This window comes from Anolis sagrei, chromosome 2, assembly GCF_037176765.1.
Source record: "Anolis sagrei isolate rAnoSag1 chromosome 2, rAnoSag1.mat, whole genome shotgun sequence".
In the NCBI taxonomy this organism is placed as follows: domain Eukaryota; kingdom Metazoa; phylum Chordata; class Lepidosauria; order Squamata; family Dactyloidae; genus Anolis; species Anolis sagrei.
Genome location: NC_090022.1, coordinates 276,222,048 through 276,250,025, shown reverse-complemented (window position 1 = coordinate 276,250,025; position 27,978 = coordinate 276,222,048). Strand labels below are relative to the sequence as shown.

The 27,978-nt window shown below is 39.6% G+C and overlaps 1 protein-coding gene across 2 annotated transcripts; it reads right to left on the bottom strand.

Annotated features, from left to right (window-relative positions):
* Positions 1-1,867: 1,867 nt before the first annotated feature.
* Positions 1,868-23,043, bottom strand: TMEM267 (transmembrane protein 267). 2 transcript variants are annotated; one of them, XM_060761456.2, is made up of 4 exons: positions 22,982-23,030; positions 17,670-17,731; positions 15,789-16,176; positions 1,868-8,846 (listed from the first exon to the last, which is right to left on the bottom strand). In XM_060761456.2, the coding sequence occupies exons 3-4, from the start codon at positions 16,098-16,100 to the stop codon at positions 8,511-8,513; spliced, it is 648 nt and encodes a 215-aa protein (XP_060617439.2). In that variant the 5' UTR covers positions 16,101-16,176; positions 17,670-17,731; positions 22,982-23,030; the 3' UTR covers positions 1,868-8,510. The 2 variants fall into 2 exon arrangements, with proteins under 2 accessions (XP_060617439.2, XP_060617438.2); XM_060761455.2 differs by lacking the exon at positions 17,670-17,731 and having other exon boundaries at positions 22,982-23,043.
* Between the last annotated feature and the right edge of the window lie 4,935 nt (positions 23,044-27,978).

Sequence of the window (27,978 nt, the reverse complement as noted above, 5' to 3'; positions counted from 1 at the left end):
TTCTCTTTCCTTCTTTCTCTACCCATTTCTTTCCATCACTCTTTTTTCTCTTTTTCTTTCTTTCTTCTCTACCTCTTTCCTTCCTTCCTTCGCTCTTTGCTTCCATGCATCCTGCTCTCTTTCCTTCCTTCCTTTCCCCCCCTCTTCCTTCCCTTTTTCTGTATGCCATTTATCTTTTTGTAATTTATATTTTGGGGGGTTTTAAGTCCTTTCCACTGTTTTTTTTTTGGGGGGGGGGTTATGATTGATGGACACTCATTGGTCTGTTAGCATTGCTGTGGCCAACCTTCCCTCCCTTTTTCTCTCCCTTCCTTCCCTCTTTCCTTCCTCCTTCCCTCCCCTTTTCTTTACATTCTTGCTCTCCTTTCTTCCTTCTCTCCCTCTTTCCTCCCTTCCTTTGCTCTTTGCTTCCATCCTTCTCTTTTTCCTTCTTTCTTTCCTGCCCTCTTTCTTTCTCTCCTTTCTTTTCTCCCTCTTTCTTTCCTTCCCTTCTTCCCTTCTTCCCTGGGCTCCAGCAGGAAGGCAGCCTTGCAGGGCCGGGCTGGGGAGGCGCTTTTTGAGGCAGACCTCGCTCACCCAGCGCTGCCCCAGCCCTTCTTCTTTCTGCCATGGCTGTAGGGCACCTTCCCTGTTTGGTGGGTGGGCACGCAGGCAGGGACATATGGAAGACACCCTGCGGCTGCAGCATAAAGAAGGGGGCAATGTGGGTGAGCAAGAGCCACCTCAAAAAATGCCTCTTGCCCCCGCCGGGCACTGCAAGGCTGAAGGCTGCAGAACTCCCTTCTCTCGGTGCCCAGGCAAGGGAGGGTGAAGCCTGGTGAGCAGCATCCACACAGACTGGGAGGGAGGGAAGGAAGGAGGGCCCACGCATGAAAAAAGACTCCATGGCAAGACATCTCTTTCCTCACAACGGTTGGTGCATCAGTCTTCTCGTGCACTGGGGGGGGGGGGGGGACTTTTGCGCATGCTCTGTTAGGTATTTTTTGGGGAGGATTTTAAAGTTATTTCCTTTCATTTTTGAAGATTTTTTGTTTGAAATACATAGATCGGATTAGAATGTGTTTTGTGGTCAAATTTGGTGTCAATTCGTCCAGGGGTTTTTGAGTTCTGTTAATCCCACAAACGAGCATTACATTTTTATTTATGTAGATAATCGCTTCCCGGCTACCAACACAGCATAATGGATCAATGATATTTAGCTTTCCTAATGGCATTGTTGTCATCTATTTCCAGCACTAACCCATGTAAATGCTGATTCAGTTTATCAAAGCCATTTTTGTCAACATTATTTTGATTTATATGCTGTCAATCTGCCAAACTGCAAAACACCAAAAACAAAACCAGAAGTGACATGTCACTTCCAGTTATGTCCACAGCACTGGAGCAGCCTCTGCAGGAAATGTGTAATTGAGAAATGGTTCCACCTCTTTACAGTTGCCAACTCCTGCTGCAATGTCTACTTAGATGTAAATTCAATTTTCAATGGGACTTACTTTCAGCTACTTGTGGATAAACTGTACTCTCTAAGCAGCCAATGCTTGAAGGGTTTGATTTAAAAATATTTCCGAAAACAGAATAGTATGAGATTACTATCTCCTTTAATTTTCACCTAAAAATTATTTTTGAAAATTGTAATTATTGGAAACAGCTTGGGAATTAGAGATATTTGGCTTAGTTTAGAAAAGTAATTTGTGCAACTACAATACATACAACACTGGTATTTTGATAAAATATGACTTTAAATATCATTGCTCTGGTAAAGAATATGATGCTATCACAGTACTGAACAAACAAAAAAGCTACAAGGAAGAAAATAAGTTACATTGAGAAAACACATGAGTGAACATGATGAAATACCCAATGCAAATACAACTGATAAACATTTTAATGCCATTTTACTGTTAACTCTGGAAACAATACAGTCACAGTTGTGGTCAACAATTTGCACAAAATGTATAGATAACGTGAACATATATCAGTATGTTGAAAGAAAACCTCTTTCCTTTTCAGGGATTGCGAAGTTGTAACTGTGGAGATGCTGGAAAGCAGGGAGAAGAGTAGAAGTAATGTGAAATAAATTTACATTTCAGCCAAGCTAAACTTCTTAGACTCTTTATGCTTTTACTTTGAAATCAATGAAAGGAACAGTAGTCACAAAACTCTACAATTACTTTTTATTACACATTGTTCATACAGTTCATTTACAGTAACTTAAAATATTTTTCTTTTGAGAAACTGGAACAAGTGCGTGCTTCAGGGAATGATACTTCTTGGTGATGGCATGATTTCATTGACTGGTTCTTATAACAGCAGTCATAAAACCAGGCCAAGTGGAAATTTTCAAGTGTCAATGAAGGCTTTTCAGTGATAGTATCCCAGCTATAGAATACCTTTTCTAAAGTAGTTTTCCTGATATCTACACTATCTTTTCCCTGCAAAATTCAACTTTTTTTCTCAAGACTTTTCAGATTGCTCTTAAAGAACATGTTCAAGCACTTTTTTGACCCGAGGCATTCCTTTTTTTTTTTACTGATTTTATTCTGATTCAATTCGTATTCAAGTTCTGATGAAATCAGATTTTTATTCAATTCTGATTTATTTTCTGTGTGACTAGAGATGATATAGTTTATGGATAGTATGAAATGTTTACTAACGTGCTTTATACCTGTCTAGGAAATGTTAAGCCAGGTAATTCACTTGTCATAACAAGCTCTCATATAATAGCTACAATTAGGCAAATCCATTATACCATAAAGTGCATCTTTTGTTATGGGCGACAACAGAGTGCTAAGAAACACAATGTCTTAGACTGGACTTGTGTTATTAATATCAATTGTTGTAAGATGATTTGATAATCCTAGATGAAGAGCAGATTACTGAATTAATATAGAGACAGTACAGTCAATATTAGATGGTAATTCATGCCTGTTAAGTGTTTTGATTTCTGCTTCATTACACCCTAGAACAATTTAACTCAAAACCACCCACAATATTTAACTATTTTTGTTAATTTCAGAGTTTCCACCGTACCTTAAAAGAAAAGTAATGAAGATCTAGTCAGGGGGTGTGGTGTTTTTTTTAACTTCGAATGTTTTCAGTGGATTTTAACTGTGAATGTTTAGTGCTGTTTGTGTTTAATTCTGTTTTACTGTTTGTATATTTTAAATTGTATACTAATGCTTTTATGTCAAGTTGTTTTGAATCCCATTTGGGGAGATAAAGCAGGGTATAAATAATGATGATGATGATGATGATGATGATGATGATGCATCTTCATGTCACTTCACCCATTAGCTTCCTTTAACATTTGGTATTTAGGATCAAAAAAAGAAATTCTACTACAAATTTCACTATCCATTTAAAATTTAGCTACTATAGTGTGATGAGTAGGGGTGACTTCCCCAAAGGACCCAGATAGGGCTTGATAATCTTATGTATACAGGCAGTCCCCAAGTTACAAACAAGATAGGCTCTATGTTTGTTCTGAAATGGAATTCATTTGTAAGCCCAAACAGATATATTTCTTAAGTGTAATTCCAGTTAAAAGAGTATATTAGCCTTGGATAGCAAAAGGAAGGGTTAACACCTCTGTGTGAGTGGTTTTGCTGTGCCCCTGTTCAGAAGATTCTACCTCACTTTCTGTCCCTGTGACAATTGGACATAAAAATGGCTTGTTGTGGAAACAAGGATTGGTGAGAAAGCTTAACTGGAGACAAGTCTTCCCTATAACTCTTTCAGGAGTGAACTTTCTTCTTAGGGGTAGATTTCTCTCATTTCCTGTTGTCTCACTCCCATTATGAACTATGAGTCATTTATAAGTTGAATGTTTGTAACTCAAGGACTCTCTGCATTTCAGGTAATTATTTCATCATTTGTAATTAAACCCCAAAGGTAGTATTTCTTATCATCCTAACCACTCCAGAAGCAACCAGAAGCGACTTGCAGCATGCAAACAAGCAAGAAAATTCTAACAATTTAAAATATGTTATGTTTCTTTAAAAGATCTGAAATGCCTGTGACATCATCCTACAAATAGTACAAATGAAAAGTATTTTGGAGGCTATGATACTTTTATGCAAGTGAGGAGTGAATACTTTTGCTTCCATAAAACAATTGGGAACAGAACAAAACTTTGTGCGGACAAGGTGGACTGTTTCCAACTGAAGCATGCTTAAATAGACAAACATGTCCAATTCCAGACATTATTGCATAAGCATGCATTTATCACTGAACACACCTTTCTAGAACTCTGTACCACTATAAGATTGAATCCTGTAACACTTTTGTACTAAAGTAGTAGAAGAAGTAAGTAAAAGTAACACATGACTTTGGAAAGCTGATAAACAAGCTGTGTGCATTACAAAATCTTAGGCACCCAACTCCAAACACTTAAATAGGTTTTAAAAGGAAACTGTATTAGAGAGCAAATGCAACTTCAGAACAAAGCATAAACATATTGTACCATTCTGTTATTTGGCTGCTTATCACTTTTCAGTTAAGGACATTGGAGGAATACATCTATTTTCATATCATGGTAAATGTTTGTGGCAAAATTCCATTTTCAAGGTTCAAATTGTAAGCTATCACCATTCTCAACACAGTGTGCCAAATAGAGAAAAACACAAATTCCTAAAATATTTTGAGAAAAAATACGTATCTCTTCACACTAAAAAATTAAGGTTTTTTGGCATTGTGCTAAACAAATAAGGCTCTTGCTCAACATAGAAAGGATGGCTTAAAACATAATAGGAAGTTTACTCACACCTGAAAGGTTGCATAAGTTCACCTATTATATATGTTTAGAAGTCGACTGCAGGGAACATAAATGCCATTTCAGGCCTGATTGTCTAAGTAAGCATTTTAAAAAATTAGCTAGTGATCATGCCCTAGGAAGACTTGTTTAAAGTCTCTATTTGACAGCAGCAGTTACTCTGGTATTGAAGAAGAGACAGATGCTAAATTCAATCACTAGTTAAAAGGATCAGATTGCTAGTAAAGATCTCTGCCAGGTGCCCAAATGAATGGCTGCTGACTGAAATGGACAATGCTAGTTCTGAAATCTAGGCCAAAATGGACAAACAATTTAACTCAGGGGTTCTCAAACTTTTTAAACAGAGGGCCACGTCAAAGTCTCTCAAACTGTTGGAGGGCCGGATTATAATTTGAAAAAAACATGAATGAATTCCTATGCACACTGCACATATCTTATTTGTAGTGCAAAGAACACTTAAAAACAATACAATAATTAAAATGAAGAATAATTTTAACAAATATAAGCTTAAGAATATTTCAATGGGAAGTGTGGGCCTGCTTATGGCTGATGAGATAGCATTGTTGTTGTTGTGTGTGTTCAAGTTGTTTCAGACTTAGGTTGACCCTGAGAGAGGGCTGGATAAATTACCTTGGAGGGCCGTATTTGGCCGCCGGGCCTTAGTTTGAGGACCCCTGATTTAACTCATTGTGTCCTATGTTCCTAAGCATTTTCTAGTTATTCCCATCTTTTATAGCATCCCAGAAAACATCCCCTTGAAATCTGTCTGTATGGGGCACTGGATAAGTATTCCATCTTTCAGTAAGAGCAAGAACCCATGGCAGTATAGCTTAAAAGTCATCCTAATTTCAATACATTTACTTTAGGTGGGACTAAAATAGATTTAGCTCTATAGAAGCAACTGTCATCAAATAAAACAGGCTATGAATATGTGGCCCTCCAGATATTGTTGGAATGAACTTCCATCTGCCCTGGCCAATGTGAGCAATAACAGCAACTGCAATTCAGCCTCTCTCTGGAGGCTTCATAAAATCTCAAGATTTGTTATCTAAGACACAGACCTTTAGCTCACCTGTCATTAACATGATTGAATGCAACAGACTGCAAGAAAATGTTTGATACTATGCTAAAATATTGGCCCAAACAGCCAAAAACGAACCAGTGCCTACTATTAATGAATGTTATTTAGCATTCTATATATTAATGTATGCCTAGAACTTTTTAGTTAAAAGATTGCCCCAAAACCTGGGTCTATTTATCCAGTGGTCAATGTAAGCATTTTATCTTAACTTTTATCAAAAAAAAAAAAAAAAAAAAAGGGGGGGGGGAGAAAAAAGAAAAGAAAAATAACTGTTATTGTTTCTTTTCTTTTTTCTTTTTTATAAAAAGAAAATAAAAGAAGCACCAAGCTGCTCAACTCTTGCTGCCACTACACCATCCATAATTTTGCCCTGCAAATGGTACCTCAAGGTCCCAATATATCATGTCTCCGAAGGGGAACAACTGTGAGATATGGCTATTACCTTTTGTCCCACATTTAGACTTCCATTTATGAAAAAGAATAATGGACTGGACGTTAAGGCCCTTATTTGATGTGAGGACCAGAATTTCCCCCTAATGTGCCTGGTATCAATACCATATTTGTGCCCACTGAATACAACTGTTTCTTCCCACTCCCTGGATAGCCTCTGTGCTACAGCAGCCAGTTTGCAGACTGGCACTGGACCATAGACAACTATTTTCAATAGTTTTTTGTGCAACAAAATGTAAAGTACAAACAGTCGTGACCATATGCTCATCCATGGATGTCGCCCATTATCTTTTTTACTCTAGTTCTGAAATGTGCAAGTGTACAAATGTGGTCTCTTTATTGTTTACATCATAACTACTATATAATCATTTCCAGTATGGAACTTACGGCCTAACTGCATTTTGTTCCATTTTAAAATTCTCCCAATTTGGGAATACAACCACTGCTTGGCTTAACATGATAACCAAACAAACACCCCCATCTCTATTTTAAGGTGCGGGGGACAATTAGCTCTATTTTAGTCACAATTATGTTGTTAAAAGCAGCTGTAAAATGCATGAAGAATGAAAAGCCTTCTTGTTACCATGACCGTACAATACTATTCTACAGTCACCTACATTTAACAGACACTATTATGTAAAAGATTCAGCCACTAAGGCAAATTTGAGAATGATTTGTTTAAGAAGATCTTCAAAAACCAAGAAATTGGATTCCATCAGTAGTTTTGATTTAAAAGTGCTCTTACAGAAAGTTACCAATAATGAGAAACTTACCTTGAATTAATTCCATTTCCACAAACTTGTCACTATTTTTACATGCACCAGTATTTCTATTAGAAAATCATTAATCTAACGTGTTGCAATAAAATAAAATAGCAGTTAAGTATCCTTCTGCAAAGCAGAAAGAATATTAAAATTCACTTCAGTTAGTTAGCAAATTAAAACAGAACAAGAACACATGTACAGTAACTGGAAAATCTTTTGAGCTGCCAATAATAATAATAATAATAATAATAATAATAATAATAATAATAATCTTTTTTTATACCCCACTACCATCTCCCAAGGGACTCGGTGCGGCTTACATGACGCCGAGCCCACAATACCTTTCCAGAACTGTTCGTTTTTTTATGTCAGTGTAAACCCTTAAAGAAATACATCAATCACTTTTACCACAAGCAGCATTTTAACACAATCAGGAGTTTGCTTCACTCCTTTTGCAATCTGTCCCAAGCTCTTACCTTTAGAGATAAGGCAATCTTTTAAATATGTTAAACTGTACAAATAGAAGATCTCCGCAAACCGTCTCTCAATGGTCTCTCAATGTGGCAATGAAGGATTAGGGAATGCTCTATGGGAAGCTGAGCTGTGGCTTTGAAGCATCCAGTTGTTGATCCCAAACCTAAACAAAGTGTAAATCATATAAAGTGGTATATCACCACTTTTGGGTATTATTATTATTATTACCTTTATAGATAACCCCCAGCTTTCTCCATGAGGAAATATAAGGCAGCTAACAACCACACACTATGATTCATTTAAAATAAAGTGATTATAAAAATAAAAAGAACAATTAAATCGTACTTGGTGTTTGGTTAAAAATACCATTAAAACATAATAAATACAATTAAAATGCAATTCTAAGTAATATATATTATTACACATGTATTGGTTTTTAGCAGCTTTTTAAGGATTCTTTAACTGAACAGATCAGTACATATAACAGTGAATTAAAGAAAGCACAAGGCGTAGAGACAGAAATCTCAGAACAGAAAATGACAAGGAGTAAAGGAGTTATAGTAGAGGAAAAAGAAGAGGAAGGCTTTAATAAATAAATTGGAACTGAAGAGGAGGACGCCCACAATAGTCGTCTTTGTTTCCCAGGAAAAATGCTGCCCTAAATGGCCCATAACATTTTTCTGTTTCCAGTCTATGACTCTTTCATTCTTCTAATAAAGAAGCAGAGAAGGGGTAACATATTTCAACTGCTTCCTGATGTTCATCCTTTTTAATACTTAACCAATTTTTGAATAAAAAGAAAGAAAAATGTCTATAGGAGACACTGATAAAGTAACAACTTAAGACATCAGTGGATTACATTACCTTGTGCAACACTGGCCTCAAGGAATCAATACTCCTGCTATATAAAGCTTTGTGACATGAGTTTATATCACAAGTGAATTATTTGGTGACACAACCACAACCATCCTTAAACATCGATATGAATCCCATGTTTTATCGACATTAGTTCCCTTGTCCCTGTTAAATACATAATAAAAGAACACAGATGAGGTAAAGATGCTGTGATTGCCACATAAAGCCAATAAGGCAGAGGAACAGTCTTTCCAAATGGGCAGATCCACAGACCATGGCGAATTCCATCTCGAACATGATGTGAAGTCCAGGAGATAAACAGCATCCAGGGAAGAAAGCACCAAGAATCCTTCAGCTTCAAGAGATGCATAATAAATTTCAACGTCAGACACACAACGGGGATCACAGTAGAACAGTGAAGGAATGGTCTTTGTGGAAGAGTCAAGGCAGCCTGAGTGAAAGAAACACACAATTCACAAAGTTGCTTGCATTACAATAAAAGTGTATGTTAACAATTAGAATCTACACAGAACTGAACCCAGTTTTTGCCTATATTTTGGCAGGGATTATTCTGTGTGCCTCACTATCTCTGCTCCTGTATATTTTTGTATAACATTCCTTTTGGTTGTTATCTTGCTCAAACCTCTTCTTCTGGGATGTTTGTGATACTGGGATAGTTCCCTCCAACAGCTATTTACTGAATTGGTAAACATGTTTCGAGAAAAACGGAAGTGTCTGTTACCACTCAAGATAAGTACTTTGACACCTAGTAAAGGTAAAGGTTTTCCCTTGACATTGAGTCCAGTAGTATCCGACTCGGGGTTGGTGCTCATCTCTATTTCTAAGCCAAAGAGCCGGCGTTGCCCGTAGACACCTCCAAAGTCATGTGGCCAGCATGACTTTATTTATTTATTTATTTATTTATTTACTTCATTTATATACCGCTTTTCTCAGCCCTTGGGTGACTTTGACACCTAGCTGGGCCATATACTTGTCTACTAAATTTGAAGTCTCGTTGGAATTTCTTGAGAATTTACAGAAATATTTCTCCTTGAATGAATGCTAATAGATCATTGGAGAAAGAGGTTTATCAAGTTCCTGCAATAGTGTTCACATATATTACATTTTAATGGCAGATTTGACTGAAAGAATGGCTTAAAAATGCCTGCAGAACTTATGGTCCTTCAGGTGTTTAGGACTTTGGCTCTAGAATTCCTGATTATTGGAAAAGCTAACTAGAGCTTCTGGAAGTTGGAGGCTAAAACACCTGGAGAACTACAAGTTGTACAGACCTGTCTTAAAACAATGCTGCAATGCCATCCACTGCTTGTGACCCCATTCTGTGCTGAAAAAATGACTTCCAAGACATCTGATGGTATTTTTTCCCTTCTATATGCCAAGGACCAGTCCCATATATACCATATTATTATTGTTGTATTTCCATAGTTTCCTAAAGACTCGCTGCAAACTGGTAGCTTATGGGCTGGTCTTGTGGAACACCATTTCAAAGAGTACTATGTAGCATAGTAGTTTGAGTGTTGGACTATGATTCTGGACATGTTCCAACATAGTTCAAATGTCTGCTCAGCCATGAAACACACTGGGTAACCTTGGCCAAGTCATTGTCTCTCAGCTTCAGAGGAAGGCAATGGCAAACTTCTGCACAAATCTTGCCAAGAAAACCCTGTGAAAGGTTTGCCTTAGGATCACCATAGGTTGGGAAAGACTTGAAGGCACACAACAAGAACAAATTATGTAGTTATCCTACCATGCAGTCCTTATAGAGGCTGAAGGACTATGCTGACAAAAGCTAAGTTTCAGCAGTGTAATACACTATTAAGATTTCACATCTAAGATGTGGTTAGTCTGGATTTCCACTCACAAATTCCCATTCCTCACATGTTACAGTAATAGTCATTTTAAGGCAATAATCTTCATATCTCTAAAATTAAAGCAAAAATCAATGTTATTTTTGTCACCCAGACCCCTTAGTAGGCCAAATCAAGTCCTCAGTTACAGACAGCATTTCTACATTCCACTAACTTCATGTAGACAATGAAATAAATAATTAGGCTAGCCCCCACACTCCAATGTTTTCAGAAAAACTTGAAAACATGGCTCTTCAAGCAGGCCTTCAAACATGGTTAAAACATCAGTTAAAATTTGAGGACCAAGACTCCGGCACTTTAATGCGACTGAAATTGATACAGCCTATTTTAATCTGCAGCTATGGATGCGTTTTATCAAGTATTTTATCTAAATTAGTAGGGGCTTTTCTATACTGTTTTATGTATATCTGTTTTATTTTGATTGACATTGTTATTGTGTTATAAATGTATTTTACTGTACTTTGTATATTCGTGCTTTTGTAAGCCACCTCAAGTCCCTTTTGGGAAATGGTGGCGGGATATAAATAAAGTTGTTATTGTTGTTATTATTACTATTAGAGGAAATAAGATCTGAGTTAGAGCAGGGACATCTTGCAAAAAACGTAGGTAGACAATGCACAGCAGCAATTAATTGTATTATTTTGTTGCAAGTCTCTACTCGTTATCTTCTAATTTTGAAATCACTATTTTATCATTTCTGATCACTGACCTACATTGTTACCTGTATGCAGAGGTGCTATGATCAGAAACAATATGTTTATAATTCTAATGGGTGTTATCAGACTAAACGGATCTTCATCTCTGTCCAGAAAAACAATGCTACTAATGCTGCTTTGATGCCTGATACTTTTAAAATTATTGTTGTGTTTAAGAGCAACCATGTAATAATAATAATAAGGAGGAGGAGGAGGAGGAGAAGTAGTAGTAGTAGTTTTATTTATATCCCACCTGCTCTCCCAGAAGGGGCTCAGAGCGGCTTACAGCAAGTAACAGTTCAAACAATACAAAAAAAATAAATAGTACATAGGTCAAATTAACAGAACTTAAAACAGAATCATTGCAATTACTGAAAACATGTAAGAACAGAAAATAACTGTTCTTGCTGGAATAAAAGCATTAAAAATGTTAAAACATTTGATCTTACTAAACCATTTGTTTCTTCCAGCAGGGCATATGAACTGTAAAACCACAGTATGATGATATATTATGATAAACTTTACTTTAATTCAATTCACCTATCTAAATGCAATTAAAGCCTTAGGTTAACAAGGTTAGCCATCATTTTTGACGTGCTTTGAGGTTGTGATTACAAATATATTTTTAACACATAACCATATCCCCCACACTCCAATTTTAGATATAGATTTGGTCTTTAAATTAAGAACGCTACTTGCAAAACTGGTCTGCAATTAGATCGCTTGTGAAGTGTGCCATCTACTGGAACAGGGTGAAAAGACACAGCTTTCATGTCTTCTGTTTTAAAACAAGAAAAGATGGATTTCCAAAGTCAAGATCTAATACATAGTTAATTCACACTCCTATTTTATATTTTCCCTTCAAATGCATCATTTCCTACATAAACACTCACTAAACAAGAGACAGTAAACCAGGAAAAAACTAAGTAGGTTTCCATAAACATTATGAAATGCATAAAATACACTAAATTGGTTTTATTTTCATTTTTTTAAATGCTATCACATGTAGTTCTATAGCAAAATGCTTAGAATGTATTCTGAATTTCAATACAAGACCAAATTGATAATGTGTAGCCCTGCTATGCAAATTGGATAATTAAAATCAAATCCATTTATACGGAAAGTGTGTAGTTTCCAAAGATGGGTGAAGCAAAGATGAAAAAAGTGCAATAAAGAACTATCCAGGATGTTTTTTTAAAAAAATAGACAGAAAAGATGAAAAAAGATGTTTGAGAATTTGATATTTAGAAAAATATTTGAGAATGGTGCCTATATGATGACAATGAAAAAATTCACATGGGAAAATATTCTGAAATGGGATAGCTTTTATCCATGATGTAGTACAATGTGGTTGTCACTTTTTTCTTTCCAAGTTGTTTTTTCATAACATAAAAACACCATATTCCATCTAATACTGGAAGCTAAACAAGATCAGCTCTGATTAATGCCTGGATGGGAGACTACCAATGAATATCAGGTTACTGTGGGCTTTCAAGTCCTTTCCAAATTTTAATGACCTTAAGGAAATGGTGCTTTCTGGGGCTGAGAGTGAACAACTTGCTCAAGAGCACCCAGTTGGTTTTCATGGCCGAGCAAGGAATCCAACCCTGGTCTCTAGAGGTGCAGTCCAATGCTCAAACCACTGCATTGTGTTGTAGGCTATAATTCAGAGAAAGAAACTGGCAAAAACAATCTATGAGTATTACTTGCCTAAGAAAATCCTATCAAATTCATGATGTTGCCATAGACTGACAGGTAACATGAAGACACATAAACACTCTGTAAGAAACTTATGGTATTGTATTCAAAATCACCAGGATCTTACAAGAGCAAAGAAGGGACAATCCTATTTTGATGCCACATTGCCATAACTGATACCACTCAACAGGAGCTGGGATTTATCCAGTCATTCCTTTGTTCTTATAATGGATTGCATTTGATGATATCTTCTCCTCTTGTACTTCATTCACTGATCCATGGTGGAACACATAGTAGAAGTTAAGAACAATGGGTTTTCTGACAGATGCTAGTAGGACTATGCCAAACCTATTGCATCTGAAGCATCAGTAAGACTGATAGAACAATTCAATTTTCTTCATTCATACCTAGTGGTTATCAATAGTGTAAACAACAAAGGAATGGTAGTACTGTATAGAATTAAGACAGAATAAGGGTCTGTTGAGAGCAATCAGAAAGGCACTGGCTAGTAGCTATGAAAACCTTATCCTTTAATGAATTTAACTAATCCTTTTTTTAAAACCAAAGTTGCTAGATATCGGTATATCATGTGGTACGGATCTCCACTATTTAACTATACCTTGTGTGAAGCAGTGCTTCATCTGGGACTATAATCACACTAGAGAATCCCATCTAGAGTCCCTCATTCTCATGCCGCTTTTTATGATGGGGTTCAGAGCTAGGCTAACGTAATATGCTTCAGCTTTGGGCCGTGGAGGAAGAAATGGGCCTCTGGGGATCCACACCATCAGGTTCAGTTTCCATTCCATTTCATTTCTACTGTTTAGAATCTGACTTCTGCACAACTGAAGCCTGCAGGATGGCATCACAAGCTGAAGAGCAAGTTTCCTCCAACATTATTATTACAAAGATTTCAGTACACTGTATTTAGCAAGATCTCTATACAAGTCCACAGAGTGGATGAACTGGAGATGCACAGACTACATTCACAAATATGTATCTGACTAGATTTTGGGGGGGATTATTAAACCATTTCTACAGCTTGAGATGTGAGGCACACATACTGAGCAAAGGCTGTTGTGTGTCTTCCTGCTCTAGGATTCATGACACAAGCTCTGGGGACATGTCACCATGGTGGTCTCTCTACTTGAATCTGGTGCTTTTGGGTTCAAACTCAAATCTATGTTCTAACAATCTTGTTTCTTTTAATTTGTGAGGGATAAAGACTGTGGACAAGTAAAAGAGCTGGTGGATGGGGAAAATTAGTGTCATAGAACATATATTGTCTAAATCCAATTCTCTCCATAACGAAATTTACACTGCAACAAACATCCCTAGCTCGTGCAACCAAAGAATGGTAAGGAATGTTGGAGTGGATATTCATCACCGTTTTGGTTTTAACAATGCATATGTGGACAAGAAATCTCAGCCCCAGAAGCAACAACAAGGATGACAACGTCATTTTTATTCCATCTTAAATATGCTAACTGCACCAAATTTTATTTTACCTTGGAAGCTAATCAGGGTTAGTCGCAGTTAGTACTACAATTGGAGTGCTAATGAATACTGTTGGTTATATTTCCTTGCCCAAGAAAACCCCGTCAAACATATGGGCCCAACATAAATCAACAGGTGAAGCCACATATGTACAGAGCCACATATTTTATTCATTTGTTGTTGCATGCCTTGTTTCAATCTTAAGGTGATCCTAAAAAAAAATTATTATGGTTTTTTCTTAGCAAGATTTGTGCAGAGAAAGGTTGCCTTTTTTCCTCAGAGGCTGAGAAAGTGTGACTTTCCAAGGACACCCAATGGGTTTCCATGATCTCGAGAGTTGTAATTGAACACTCAAACCAAGGTGGCTCTCTCTACCCATTTATATCTTGACTTTCCTCAATAATAGGATTCAAGAAACTTACACATTATTAAAAACAGCACAGATTAAAAATTATAGCATTCCTTAAAAAACAATTCAACACTGTAGCTTAAAATGTTGAATACTAATTGAAAGACAATATAAAAATCAACATAAGTGCTGAAGCCCATTATAGAAACAATTTTAAAACCTGGTAGGATAACCATGTTTTGAATAGGCAGAGAAAGAGAGCACGGCTAAAACCAACCTAGCCTTCCTAAGAAGGAACTTCCAACATCTCGGAGCAGCCATAGAGAAGGTCCTCTCTCTTGTTCCCACCAAACAAGAATGAGACGACAGTCAAAAAGAGAGAAGAGCTTGGAAACAAGTCATTTGTGAGGGATAAAGACTGTGGCACCACAATTCAAGAGAGATATTAACAAGCTGGAATGTGTCCAGAGGAGGGCGACTAAAATGATCAAGGTCTGGAGAACAAGCCCTATGAGGAGCAGCTTAGGGAACTGGGCATGTTTAGCCTGAAGAAGAGAAGGCTGAGAGGAGATATGATAGCCATGTATAAATATGTGAGAGGAAGCCACAGGGAGGAGGGAGCAAACTTGTTTTCTGCTTCCTTGGAGACTAGGACGCGGAACAATGGCTTCAAACTACAAGAGAGGAGATTCCATCTGAACATTAGGAAGAACTTCCTGACTGTGAGAGCCGTTCAGCAGTGGAACTCTCTGCCCCGGAGTGTGGTGGAGGCTCCTTCTTTGGAAGCTTTTAAGCAGAGGCTGGATGGCCATTTGTCAGGGGTGATTTGAATGCAATATTCCTGCTTCTTGGCAGGGGGTTGGACTGGATGGCCCATGAGGTCTCTTCCAACTCTTTGATTCTATGATTCTATGATTTAAGACTCGGCCATGGGTGATCGTCTAAAGAATAGAATATAGAATCCATTTTGCACTCAACCTGTTAACAATTTGGGCCAAGTGATGTTTCTGAATGCTTTCTAAAGACAACCCTACACAGAGCACATTACAGTAATCCAAACAATAATTCATCCAGAATATTAACTTTATACTCTATGCTTCCAGGCTAAGACATGCTCCAATTGTTTCTTTTGATATCAAAAAGATGATAAACTTGTTACTATGATGTAGTGACAAAAATAGCATTAACAACAAAGAAATTCACAAATCATCAGAAACTTGTCACTCCTTCAAAACAATTCAGATAATTATCTGTGGTTTACGTACCTTTAATGAAAGAGAACCAGCTAAAACGAAGTGATCCATGTCAATTACAGATGAGAGGAAACCAGCTAACAAGACTTCTGTAAAGTCACTTTTCTTCTTGAGTCCAATCACTATTGCCCAAGACCACAATCCCACAACACCATGCACAGTGTTATCAGAGATCGCCCGCAACCAGTCATTTTGCTGAATGAAGGAAAACTGCAAAAGTCTATCAGCTACAAAGCAGAAAATCCCCAGTCCTAGGCTTGAAATGATAGAGGCTGTGCTGAACGACTGGAGAAGAGCATGGGCCTTTTCTGTCTCAGATGCCATAGCAAACAATCTGTCTCCATGCACAAAATTCCATCAGGATACGTAAATCCCATTGTCTGTTCAATCTTCAGTCATTCTGTAATTGTCATAGAGAGAGCTTAATGAGAGAGCTTATCAGCAATGTGTTGTTTTAAATGAGGAAAGAATTATAGAACAGCAAAAAATTTAAACTAGTCTCATGCATTTTGGCTGCTGTACAAGTTGTATCAAAGTGTCCTAGATGCATCCTATGAATTTTCACCATTTTTACATCATAGCATTTTCCCTCCACCCACCCATCTGCTTGCCCAAATTTTCAAAAGCTCCCAAGCAGCATCTCTTCTAGTTATTATTCTGTCTCTGATCTGTCATGACTGCTTTTACATAAGCTTTCTTCTTCCTTGCCTCCTCCTGTCCCACCACCTGTTCTGACTCCATCAGAAGCTCTCACTGTACTTAGCTGTGCATTCGTTTTTTTTAAATTTTCATACATACATATTCAAAAAGATAATCACCACACAATTTTTGCTGTTCTGAGGAAGGTCATATCAGTATATATGTTTCAAATCAGTTAACGGGCTGGATTACCAAAACTAGCTAAAAAGGATATCATTCACTAAGATAATGAATGTTTAAGTCATCTTTAGTATTACTTGGTAATTAACAAGCAGGTTCTAGTTCATTTTCCCTTTCTTGTCACTTCCAATCATATGACTCCCAATTTTGTTTTTTCTGTCTTCAAGTCAACTTCATCTCATAGGGTTTTCTGGGCAGGATTTATTTAGAGAAGGTTAGACATTGCCCTTCCCCTTAGGCAGAAATAATGAGAGCTATCCACAATCACATTGTGAGTTTCCATGGCTGTGTGGATATTCAAACCTGGATCTCTGGAAGTTCTAGTTCAACACTCATAGAACTGTAACCTTCAGGAAAGCTACTATTTGAATATTATTTTCATAACCTTGTTACATCCAGTCCAACCCCCTTCTGCCATGTAGAAAAAGCACAATCAAAGTACTCCTGACAGATTGAAAGCATCTAAAGAAGGAACTTTGATCACACCCTGAGGCAGCGAGTTCCACTTCTGAACAGCCCTTATGGTCAGGAAGTTCTTCCTAATGTCCATGTGGAATCTCCTTTCTTGAAATTTGAATCCATTGCCCCAAGTCCTTTATAGTACGTATAATACTGTAATGTGTAAAATACACAATCTTGCATAATGTAATAACACATGAAAATCATGTACTGTATGATACTGAAACTTTTAAAATTATTCTTCTGGTTGTCCTGATTTCACTCAGATATGCCTATTGAGTATCCAGTCTGCTGGCTTGGATTTGATCCCTGCAGCTCAGAAAAGATTGACCTCATACTGATCTCCTCAATGTACCAACACAAACCTACAGCTCCTCTTTCCTGTCCAGGTTTAACAATATGCAACTTTCAACAGCAGGCAATCTAGGCAGATATTTCTAATAAACTTTATGAATTTAATCTGCACAGCTATTATATTTCCTCCCTGACTCCCTACACTAAGCTTCCTTTTCATCTTAAAGGCATTTGCTTACAGCTACATAAACAATTTCTAACCTTTCTGAAGCATAAAGATCAAACCCTGGATCTGTTCCCATGGCTTCTTCAAGAATACACCCCTGCAATGAATTAATTAATAGTACTTAATTTATATCCCAGCTTTTCCTAACAGGATTAAAGGCAGTTGACAGCAAGTTAAAGAAAAAACAGGTTAGTAAAGGTAAATGTTTTCCTCTGACATTAAGTCCAGTCGTGTCCGACTCTTACAAGCCGGTGTTGTCCGTAGACATCTCCAAAGTCATGTGGCTGGCATGACTGCATGGAGCACCATTAACTTCCCGCCGAAGTGGTATCTATGGATCTACTCACATTTGCATGTTTTCGAACTGCTAGGCTGGCAAAACCTGGGGCTAACAGGGAGAGCTCACGCTGTTCCCCGGATTAGAACCTGCGACATTTCAGTCAGCAAGTTCAGCGCTTTAACCCACTGTGCTACCAGGGGCTCCAAACAGGTTGAGTATCCTGAATTCAAAAGTATTGCAACCAGAGTGTACTGGCTTTTGGAATGCCTGTATTTGCATACCCACCCATCCATATATCCACATACAAATACACACACAATGTAATATCTTGGAGATGGAACCCAAGTCTAAACATGAAATTCATTTATGTTTTCCAAACACCTTATATGCACACAACATGAGGGTAATCTTATGAAATATTTTAAATAGCTTTGTGCATTAAGAGGTGTATACTGAACCATCAGAAAACAAACGTCACTATCTCAGGTATCCATGTAGACAATGCTTGATTTTGTAATGTTTTATATTTTGGAAGTCCAGATAAGGATGCTGTAGGTATGTACAGTCTCCCATTTCTGTTTCTCCCATTTTCAGCATTCAGCTCTGTTCATACCTACAACCTCCTTAAACATCCAATTTTTCCTTGAGAATTTAAAATTTAAAGCCCAGTTCCTACTCTTACTTAAGACACAATGTGTTCCCCAGCTTCCTGGCATTCAAATTTTAACAGCTCCTGTTATAGCTGGTTTCCTTCCAGGCTTTTATAATCCTATTAATATATTGATGCACCATGACACTTCACAGAGCACCAGAGAGCAAATGCCACCTCAATGAAGCTTCAGATTTCAAAAGCAGTGCAGGGGCGGAGGATGGGGGAACAAAAAGAAGTGGAAAGAAATGTGTTGTCGAAGGCTTTCCTGGTTTTCCGGGCTGCATGGCCATGCTCCAGTAGCATACTCTCCTGACGTTTTGGTTGCATCCACAGCAAGTATTCTCAGAGGTTTGTTCACAGGTCTGTGTGAATGAGGGAAATGGGGTGTATATATATACCTGTGAAGTGTTCACTATTTTGGAGGTTACCAGTAATAAAAAATACCAGTATCAAGACAGGAAATAAAGAACACCACTCAAAAATATGGGAATTCCGGACTGCCTTCAGTCATGTGCCAGTTAACACCTCCCAAACAAAGGACCCCCCCAGGCAGCAACAGCCAGGCTTTGAAACTGCAAAACTAATCAAGCGGATCAATTGCAACATTCACACTTGCCTTAAACAGAAAAGAGTTCTTTCTCCCACCCTGGTCATTCTACAGATATATAAAACCCATGTATTATCGAAGGCTTTCATGGTTGGAATCACTGGGTTGTTGTAGGTTTATTCGGGCTATATGTTCATGTTCTAGAGGCATTCTCTTCTGACGTTTCACCTGCATCTATGGCAAGCAACCTCAGAGGTAGTGAGGTCTGTTGGAACTAGGAAAATGGGTTTATATATCTGTGGAAAGATCAGGGTGGGACAAAGGACTCTTGTCTGCTGGAGCTAGGTGTGAATGTTTCAACTGACCTCCTTGATTAGCATTTGATAGCCTGGAAGTGCCTGGAGCAATCTTTTGTTGAGAGGTTATTAGATGTGCCTGATTGTTTTCCCTCTGCTGTTTTGCTGTTTCAATTTTAGAGTTTTTAATAGTGGTAGCCAGATTTTGTTCTTTTTCATGGTTTCCTCCTTTCTGTTGAAATTGTCCACATGCTTGTGGATTTCAGTGGCTTCTCTGTGTAGTCTGACATGGTGGTTGTGAGAGCGGTCCAGCATTTCTGTGTTCTCAAAAAATATGCTGTGTCCAGGTTGGTTCATCAGGTGCTCTGCTATGGCTGACTTCTCTGGTTGAAGTATGCAGTGCCTTTCATGTTCCTTGATTCGTGTTTGGGCATTGCTGCATTTGGTGGTCCCTATGTAGACTTGTCCACAGCTGCATGGTATACGGTAGACTCCTGCAGAAGTGAGAGGATCCCTTTTGTCCTTTGCTGAACGTAGCATTTGTTGGATTTTCTTGGGGGGTCTGTAGATAGTTTGTATGTTGTGTTTCCTCATTGCGGTCAGTGGTTCCTCACTACCTCTGAGGATGCTTGCCATAGATGCAGGCGAAACGTCAGGAGAGAATGCCTCCAGAACATGGCCATATAGTCCGAAAAAACCTACAACAACCCATATAATACCACTATCTCATTTCCAACAGACCTCACATCTTCTGAGGCTGCCTGCCATAGATGTGGGCAAAACTTCAGGAGAGAATGCTACTAGAACATAGCCATACAGCCCAGAAAACTCACAGCAACCCAGTAGAAGGAGAGTTAAACAAGGGATAGGAAGAAAGTCTTTGGAGGAAGGGTATTAATACTTATGATTCAGGCCCCTTCCACACAGCAGTATAAAATCCACACTGAACTGGATTATATGGAAGTGTGGATTCAGATAACCCAATTCGAAGCAGATATTTGGGGTGATCTGCCTTGATATTCTGGGTTATAGGGCTGTGTGGAAGGGCCCTTATAGATGCATGCAGAGGAAAGGCCAGGTTCAACTCAAGGGTGAGCAACTTCAGATATTTTCAAATAGCAACTCCCATCAACCCTACTCAATGTAAACAATTGTTAAGGATTTCAAGATTTGCAGTATAACATCTGTAGGGCCACTGGATGATTGCCCCTGGTTTAATAATTCCGAGGCCTCTTTCACACAGTTGAATAAAACCCCACCTTTTGTGCTTTGAACTGGAATATATGGCAGTGTGGACTCAGATAATCCACTTCAAAGCAGATATTGTGTGATTTTTTTGCTTTGATATTTTGGGTTACATAGCTGTGTGGAAGGGCCCTGAGTCAATACTGTTGACTCTCTTCTCTGGGGGACCTTTCCACACAGCCCTATATCCCAAAATATCAAGGCAGAAAATCCCACATTATCTGAGTATGAGCTCAGATAACCCAGTTCAAAGTAGATATTGTGGGATTTTCTGTCTTGATATTCTAGGATATAGTGCTGTGTGGAAGGGTCCTGGGAATCTTGAAGGGCCCTTCCACACAGTCATATAACCCAGAATATCATGGCAGATTGTCCATAGAGGGAGGGGGGGCAGTTCCATCTTGTCTTCCGCATATGTCATCAGTTGGGGACTCCTCCCCCCAGCGCCAACTGCCGCTCTGGGCCAGAGTGAAGGGGGGGGGGCAGGTGACAGTTCCATCTTGTCTCCTACAGATGTCATCAGTTGGGGACCCCTTTCCCCAGCAACAACCACCGCTCTGGGCCCGAGTGCAGAGAGGGGGGGGCAGGGGACAGTTCCATCTTGTCTCCTACATATGTCATCAGTTGGGACCCCTCCCCACAGCACCAACTGCCACTCTGGGCCAGAGTGAAGAGAGAGGGGGCCAGATTCCACCTTGTCTCCTGCACTATGCTAATAATATAATATAGTACAATATATTGTAATGTAATATATTATATATACATATAATAGTTATATTATAATGTAATATAATATAATAATATATTATATTTATATATTTATATTCCACATAATATTACTAATATTACAATATAATGGTATAGTACAATATAGGAATATATAATACTGTTATTGTACTATGATAATAATATAATGTATTGTATGCTCAGCTGGTTCGAGGTTTTGGGCTTGAGTGTTATCAGTATGCTGATGACACTCAGCTTGTGCTGAAGATGGAAGGCTGACTGGACTCTGTACCCCATTGTTTCCATCAGTGCCTCGAGGCCGTTACTGGATGGCTGTGTGCCAGCAGGTTGAGGGTGAATCCAGCAAAGATGGAGATCCTATGGCTGTGTCAACTGGGCAGTGGGGATATCCAGCTGCCTACCTTGGATGGCGAGGCACTACGCCCGTCGTCACTGGTAAAGAGTCTGGGAGTCCTTTTGGACCCTCTGCTGACGATGGAGGCCCAGGTCTCCGCCATTAGCAGAACTGCTTTTTTTTCATCTGTGGCAGGCTAGACGGCTGGCCCCCTACCTGTCCAGGGACGACCTAGCTACGGTGATCCAGGCCACGGTCATCTCAAGACTGGACTACTGTAACGCCCTCTACATTGGCCTTCCTCTGTCGGTGATCAGGAAGCTCAAGTTGGTACAAAATGCAGCTGCTCAGCTTCTTGTGGGAATTCTGATGAGGTGCCACATAACCCCAATCTTACTACAGCTGCATTGGTTACCAATTGAGCACTGGATCACTTTCAAAATGATGGTGCTCACCTTTAAGGCCTTGCATGGTCTGGGGCCGATGTACCGGAGGGACCGGCTCACCCCCTACCAACCCCAGAGATCCCTCCGTTCTGAGGACCAAGATCTATTGGAAATTCCCAATAGATCAGCAATCACACGCAGAGCCTTTACAGCAGTGGCACCATCACTCTGGAATACTCTGCCACCTGAAGTCCATGCCTCAGCTTTCTGCCGCAGGGCTTGTAAGACATACCTGTTTCGACAGGCCTTTGATTTTAGATATTGCTGTTCTTAAATTGTTTTAAATTGTTGTTCGATTTTAGCCGTTCTTGTAAGCCGCTCCGAGCCCCAGGGGAGTGGCGGCATATAAATGTCATAAATAAATAAATATCTTGCTTTGAACTGGGTTATCTGAGTCCACACTGCCATATAATCCAGTTCAGTGTGGATTTTATACAGCTGTGTGGAAGAGACCTTAGTCAACATTTGGAAGGCAGAGAACTGACAGGTGGAGCGAAGGAAAGAGGAGGCTGAATGCCTGCGGGTTGTGTGGGCCAAGCTCTGTCCCTGCTGAATTCCTGCCCAGAATGCCTCAGCGTTAGCCTGGGAAGGACACTGCACATAGAGAGAGAGAGAGCCCAACGGGCTGTGAAGGCAAGACAATGTCAGCACACGGCTCTCAGGGAGTCACCTTCCTCGGGAGGCCTCCCCAGCCTTTAATGTGGACCCCTCAAAGCAGCGCCCCCTCCCTCGCCCTTCCAACGGTCGCCTTTCTGAACTGCATCCCCCCCACCCCGCACGCGCCCAACGGCCGCGCTCACCTTCCAACCGCCGACAGCAAGCGCTCGAGCAAGAGAAAGCCCCGCCCACCGGCCGCGCGGCATTCTGGGAATGCCACTCGAAGCCCCGCCCCTTGCCTTCTTTCCCTCCTCTTTCTCTCAGAGATAGATAGATTGGCCTGTGTGTTATTGCTGTACTATCTCTATCCATGCAGTTTGACATAGTTTCAGTGCTATGGCTGAAATTATATGGCCTCATGACCTGTTAAGTCAGTGGTTCTCAACCTGTGGGTCCCCAGATGTTTTGGCCTACAACTCCCAGAAATTCCAGCCAGTTTACCAGCTGTTAGGGTTTCTGGGAGTTGAAGGCCAAAACATCTGGGGACCCACAGGTTGAGAACCACTGTGTTAGATGCAACTTATACCTTCCAGATGTTTTGGACTTCAGCCTCACCAGGGGAAATTATTATCATAATCCTTGCACAATGAACTGGGATGAATGAAAGGGACGCACACAATGAAATTGCATCAAAACCTTTCCTGGTTTATCAGATATGATCAGGACCAGGCTGGGGCGCAACTAGTTAGTAGCCAGCTGCATTAAATCACATCTTCGCAGTCGCGTCTGGTGGGGACGAGGGACAGGGCCTTCTCGGTAGTGGCCCCTCGGCTCTGGAACTCCCTCCCACTAGAGATTAGATCTGTCCCTTCAAAACCTTTCCTTGTCTGTTTTATCAGATATGATCAGGACCGGGCTGGGGCGCAACTAGTTAGTAGCCAGCTGCATTAAATCACATCTTCGCAGTCGCGTCTGGTGGTGGCCCCTCAGCTCTGGAACTCCCTCCCACTAGAGATTAGATCTGTCCCTTCAAAACCTTTCCTTGTCTGTTTTATCAGATATGATCAGGACCGGGCTGGGGCGCAACTAGTTAGTAGCCAGCTGCATTAAATCACATCTTCGCAGTCGCGTCTGGTGGGGATGAGGGACAGGGCCTTCTCGGTAGTGGCCCCCCGGCTCTGGAACTCCCTCCCACTAGAGATTAGATCTGTCCCTTCAAAACCTTTCCTTGTCTGTTTTATCAGATATGATCAGGACCGGGCTGGGGCGCAACTAGTTAGTAGCCAGCTGCATTAAATCACATCTTCGCAGTCGCGTCTGGTGGGGACGAGGGACAGGGCCTTCTCGGTAGTGGCCCCTCGGCTCTGGAACTCCCTCCCACTAGAGATTAGATCTGTCCCTTCAAAACCTTTCCTTGTCTGTTTTATCAGATATGATCAGGATCGGGCTGGGGCGCAACTAGTTAGTAGCCAGCTGCATTAAATCACATCTTCACAGTCGCGTCTGGTGGGGACGAGGGACGGCCTTCTCGGTGGTGGCCCCTCGGCTCTGGAACTCCCTCCCACTAGAGATTAGATCTGCCCCTTCCCTCCTATCGTTTAGAAAACAAGTAAAAACCTGGCTTTGGAATATGGCATTCAATGACTGAGGCAATTTATTTATTTATTTCTGGTACTTTTACCCCGCCCTTCTCAACCCCCGAGGGGGGATAAACCATATTCTGGCTCAATGAAACTAGAACAAATCTTTTGCAAGTCCATAACAGTAATAAATAAAGGCGGCAATCGAACTTTGCTCTATGTTTACTTGACAATCAAATAATAGTAATAATAGTTACTTGTTACACAAACCTGAGTGACTTTATTATACTGCAGGGTATATCTTGGTTTAAAAACTGTAGTAAAGATTCTGCTTATTTACATTTACCAACTTTCACATTGTGTACTTTGGCCTAACCCCATTCTGCCCACCAGAGCCAAACCATTAAGCCCATCATAAACCCATGGGAAATTGATCTGTAGTTTAGACTCCTCAAGCAATGGGCTTTTGGGCCTCATTGGATTACAAACCCCAGAATCCCACGGGGTACAGCCACATTGGTTAAAGTGTGGTAATAGGCTCTAGTGACTACATGTTTGAATGTCAGTTAAGACTGTGTATGTGTATTTTACGGAGTGTTTTAAAAGGATGTGCTTATGTTTTAGTAATGCTGTAACCTGCCTGGAGCCATGAGGAGAGGCAGGTAAGAAATAAAACTATTATTATTATTGTTATTATTGACACAAAAGCACAGTATGTCACAGCAAATGAGATCTATATGCTGGATTTTGTATGAATGGAACCCTGAAGAAGGAGACAGAAGGCCTGATTCTTGCAGCCCAGGAGCAAGCCATCAGAACCAATGCAATTAAGGCCAGGATTGAAAAATCAGCGGATGACCCAAAATGCAGACTGTGCAAGGAAGCTGATGAAACCATGGATCATATCCTCAGCTGTTGCAAGAAAATCACACAGACGGACTACAAACAAAGACACAACTCTGTGGTCCAGATGATTAACTGGAACTTATGTCACCAGTACCCCCTGCCAGCAGCAAAGAATTGGTGGGATCATAAACCCGCAAAGTTGTGGAAAATGAACATACAAAAATACAAAGTTTTGGAATATAATACACCAGACATCACGATTGTGTAAAAGAAAAAAGTCTGGATTATTGATGTCGCCATACCAGGTGACAGTCGCATTGAGGAAAACAGCAGGAAAAACTCAGCCACTATCAAGACCTCAAAATCGAACTGCAAAGGCTGGCATAAGCCAGTACAGGTGGTCCCAGTGGTCATTGGCGCACTGGGTGCTGTGCCAAAAGATCTCAGCCGGCATTTGGAAACAATAAACATTGCCAAAATCACGATCTGTCAACTGCAAAAGACCACCTTACTTGGATCTGCGTGCATCATTCGAAAATACATCACACAATCCTATATGCTTGGGAAGTGTTCAACTTGTGATTTTGTGATACGAAATCCATTATTGTTATTTTTTATTATTAGGCACTTCAAATTCCAAAACTGTCCACATGAGTGACGGAGACACACCTTTGCTTTCTGTTGGTTCAGTGTAGACAAACTTTGTTTCATGCTTTACAATACCTCCACGTCATGTGTATATGAAACATAAATGGATTTTTGTTTAAGGTTGGGACCCATCTCCAAGATATTTCATTGTGTACGTATAGGCAAATACAAATATTATAAAATCTGAAAGAAAGAAAAATCCTAAATCCAAAACACTTCTGGCCACAAGAGATTGACAATTCAAATAGCAATTTTGGGCCCCTCCTAAGATCTTATACTGATATGGTTTGGCATTCAGTTTTACAATAATCTTGTTTTACAATAATCATGCTAAGAGCAGCCACAAAATACAGAAGAGCTCAAATCTTTATGTGAAGATAAGTAGTGGAATATCAGTGTGAGTATATTTTATTCATGAAACCTGGACAAACCCCAAAACCCACAAGGGGAAAAAAGCATCACTATACAAGAAAAACAGAACAATCCTTACTATAAAAAAAGAACAAGAGTCTTAATGGCGTAGGAATGTATTATGGCACAAAACACCCGATGAAATGGCCTCTTATCTACAAAGGCTTAATGATGTAAATAGCTTTTCCTCGTCCACCTTCTCATCAACTTCCCCTTTGGAAAGATGTTTTCAATTTAGCACCAGATTACTTACTATGAATACTGTCACCATCTGCTTTAGCCTTCCATTGAGGAACTGTCACATATGATTATATCCCATCTGTTATGTTGTTTGTTTAATCTTGTTGTGTTTATTGTTAATGAATTACCAATTACATTTTTTTAAAAAAAACTTTGTTCCTCTTTTAAGGTGCCACAAGACTGCTGTAACATATGGCTTTGCTTGTTTAGAATGTAATCTGAAGGAATATATTTAATAATGTGAAAAGTGTCAAAAAGGATTGGTATGCAGGTTGCTTAAGATCATGGAAACAACCTCACAGTCAAACCTGATCCAGTCCTATTTCACACTAAGGTTGCCAGCTTGAAAACTGGAGATTGTTCCTGTATTTTTAATGGCTGTCTGGGGAGAACATTTCAGCAGGGGCTGCTTATCACATAGCAAAGAAATAAACAACCCCTGCTGAAACTTCCTCTTCTAGACAGCCATTAAAAGTATGGAAATCCTCTCCAGGTTTCAGTCTAGCAAACCATAGACTGTCCACCACCTTTGCTGGGGTTGGGATCACAGGCCCCTTATAAAAGTTTAAAAGTGCAAATAATAAAATTGCTCATTTTGAACCTAAGAAAACCCTTTCTAGGGATTTCTAGGTCTTCCAGCATGACCCTATAGTTGACTTCTGCTGGAAGCTGATCACAGAATCCCATGGGATGATCAGGAGATTTCTTCCTTCAAGACTATACAAAAAGAGCAAAAGTCAAATCCACAAATATGGAGGGACCACTGTATTTCTCCAAGATAAACTTCCCCAAGGCTCTGGCCCTTGATCTATTTCCAGGTCCTGTATCTATTTCTTTCTGCATTTCAAGAATAGTCACATGGCCCATATCTTTTAGATATCCTTAAAAACCTACAAGGAGGACATGAGGCCAACTGCTCTCTCCATCTGTTTCTTGCAAGTATTATTCAGGAACATGTTTTCTAAACTGTTAAAAGTGTGAGAAAATATGTAGCCTCCAGATGCTGTTGGCAGCAATTCCCATCAACCCTAGCTAATCATACTCGGACAACGAGGGATCGCCTAAGTAATTAAGTAAGCTAATATAGTAGAGTACAATTGTGCAAAGGGTCACCGAGTTGAAAAAATATTTTGGAGTTGTTCATATATCTATTTTATGTAACAGATTCCCTGAGACCTGAACATTATTTTGGGGGCTACTTTAGGATAAACCGATTGATCAAAGCTGGTATAGAGTATTGGGAACACCAATGTCTGGAATGCCACAAAGATAAGTGTTATGTCCTCAAGTAATTTCTGAGTTATGATGACCTTTTCATGATGTTTCTTGAGGTTAATAATGAGCAGCTTGACCCAGGTCACCCAATGGGCTTTTATGGCTGAGCGGGCATTCAAACTCTGTTCTTCAGAGTTGCAGCCCAACACTCAAACCACTACACAACACTTTAGTTCCTCATTAATTCTTCTAATACTGGT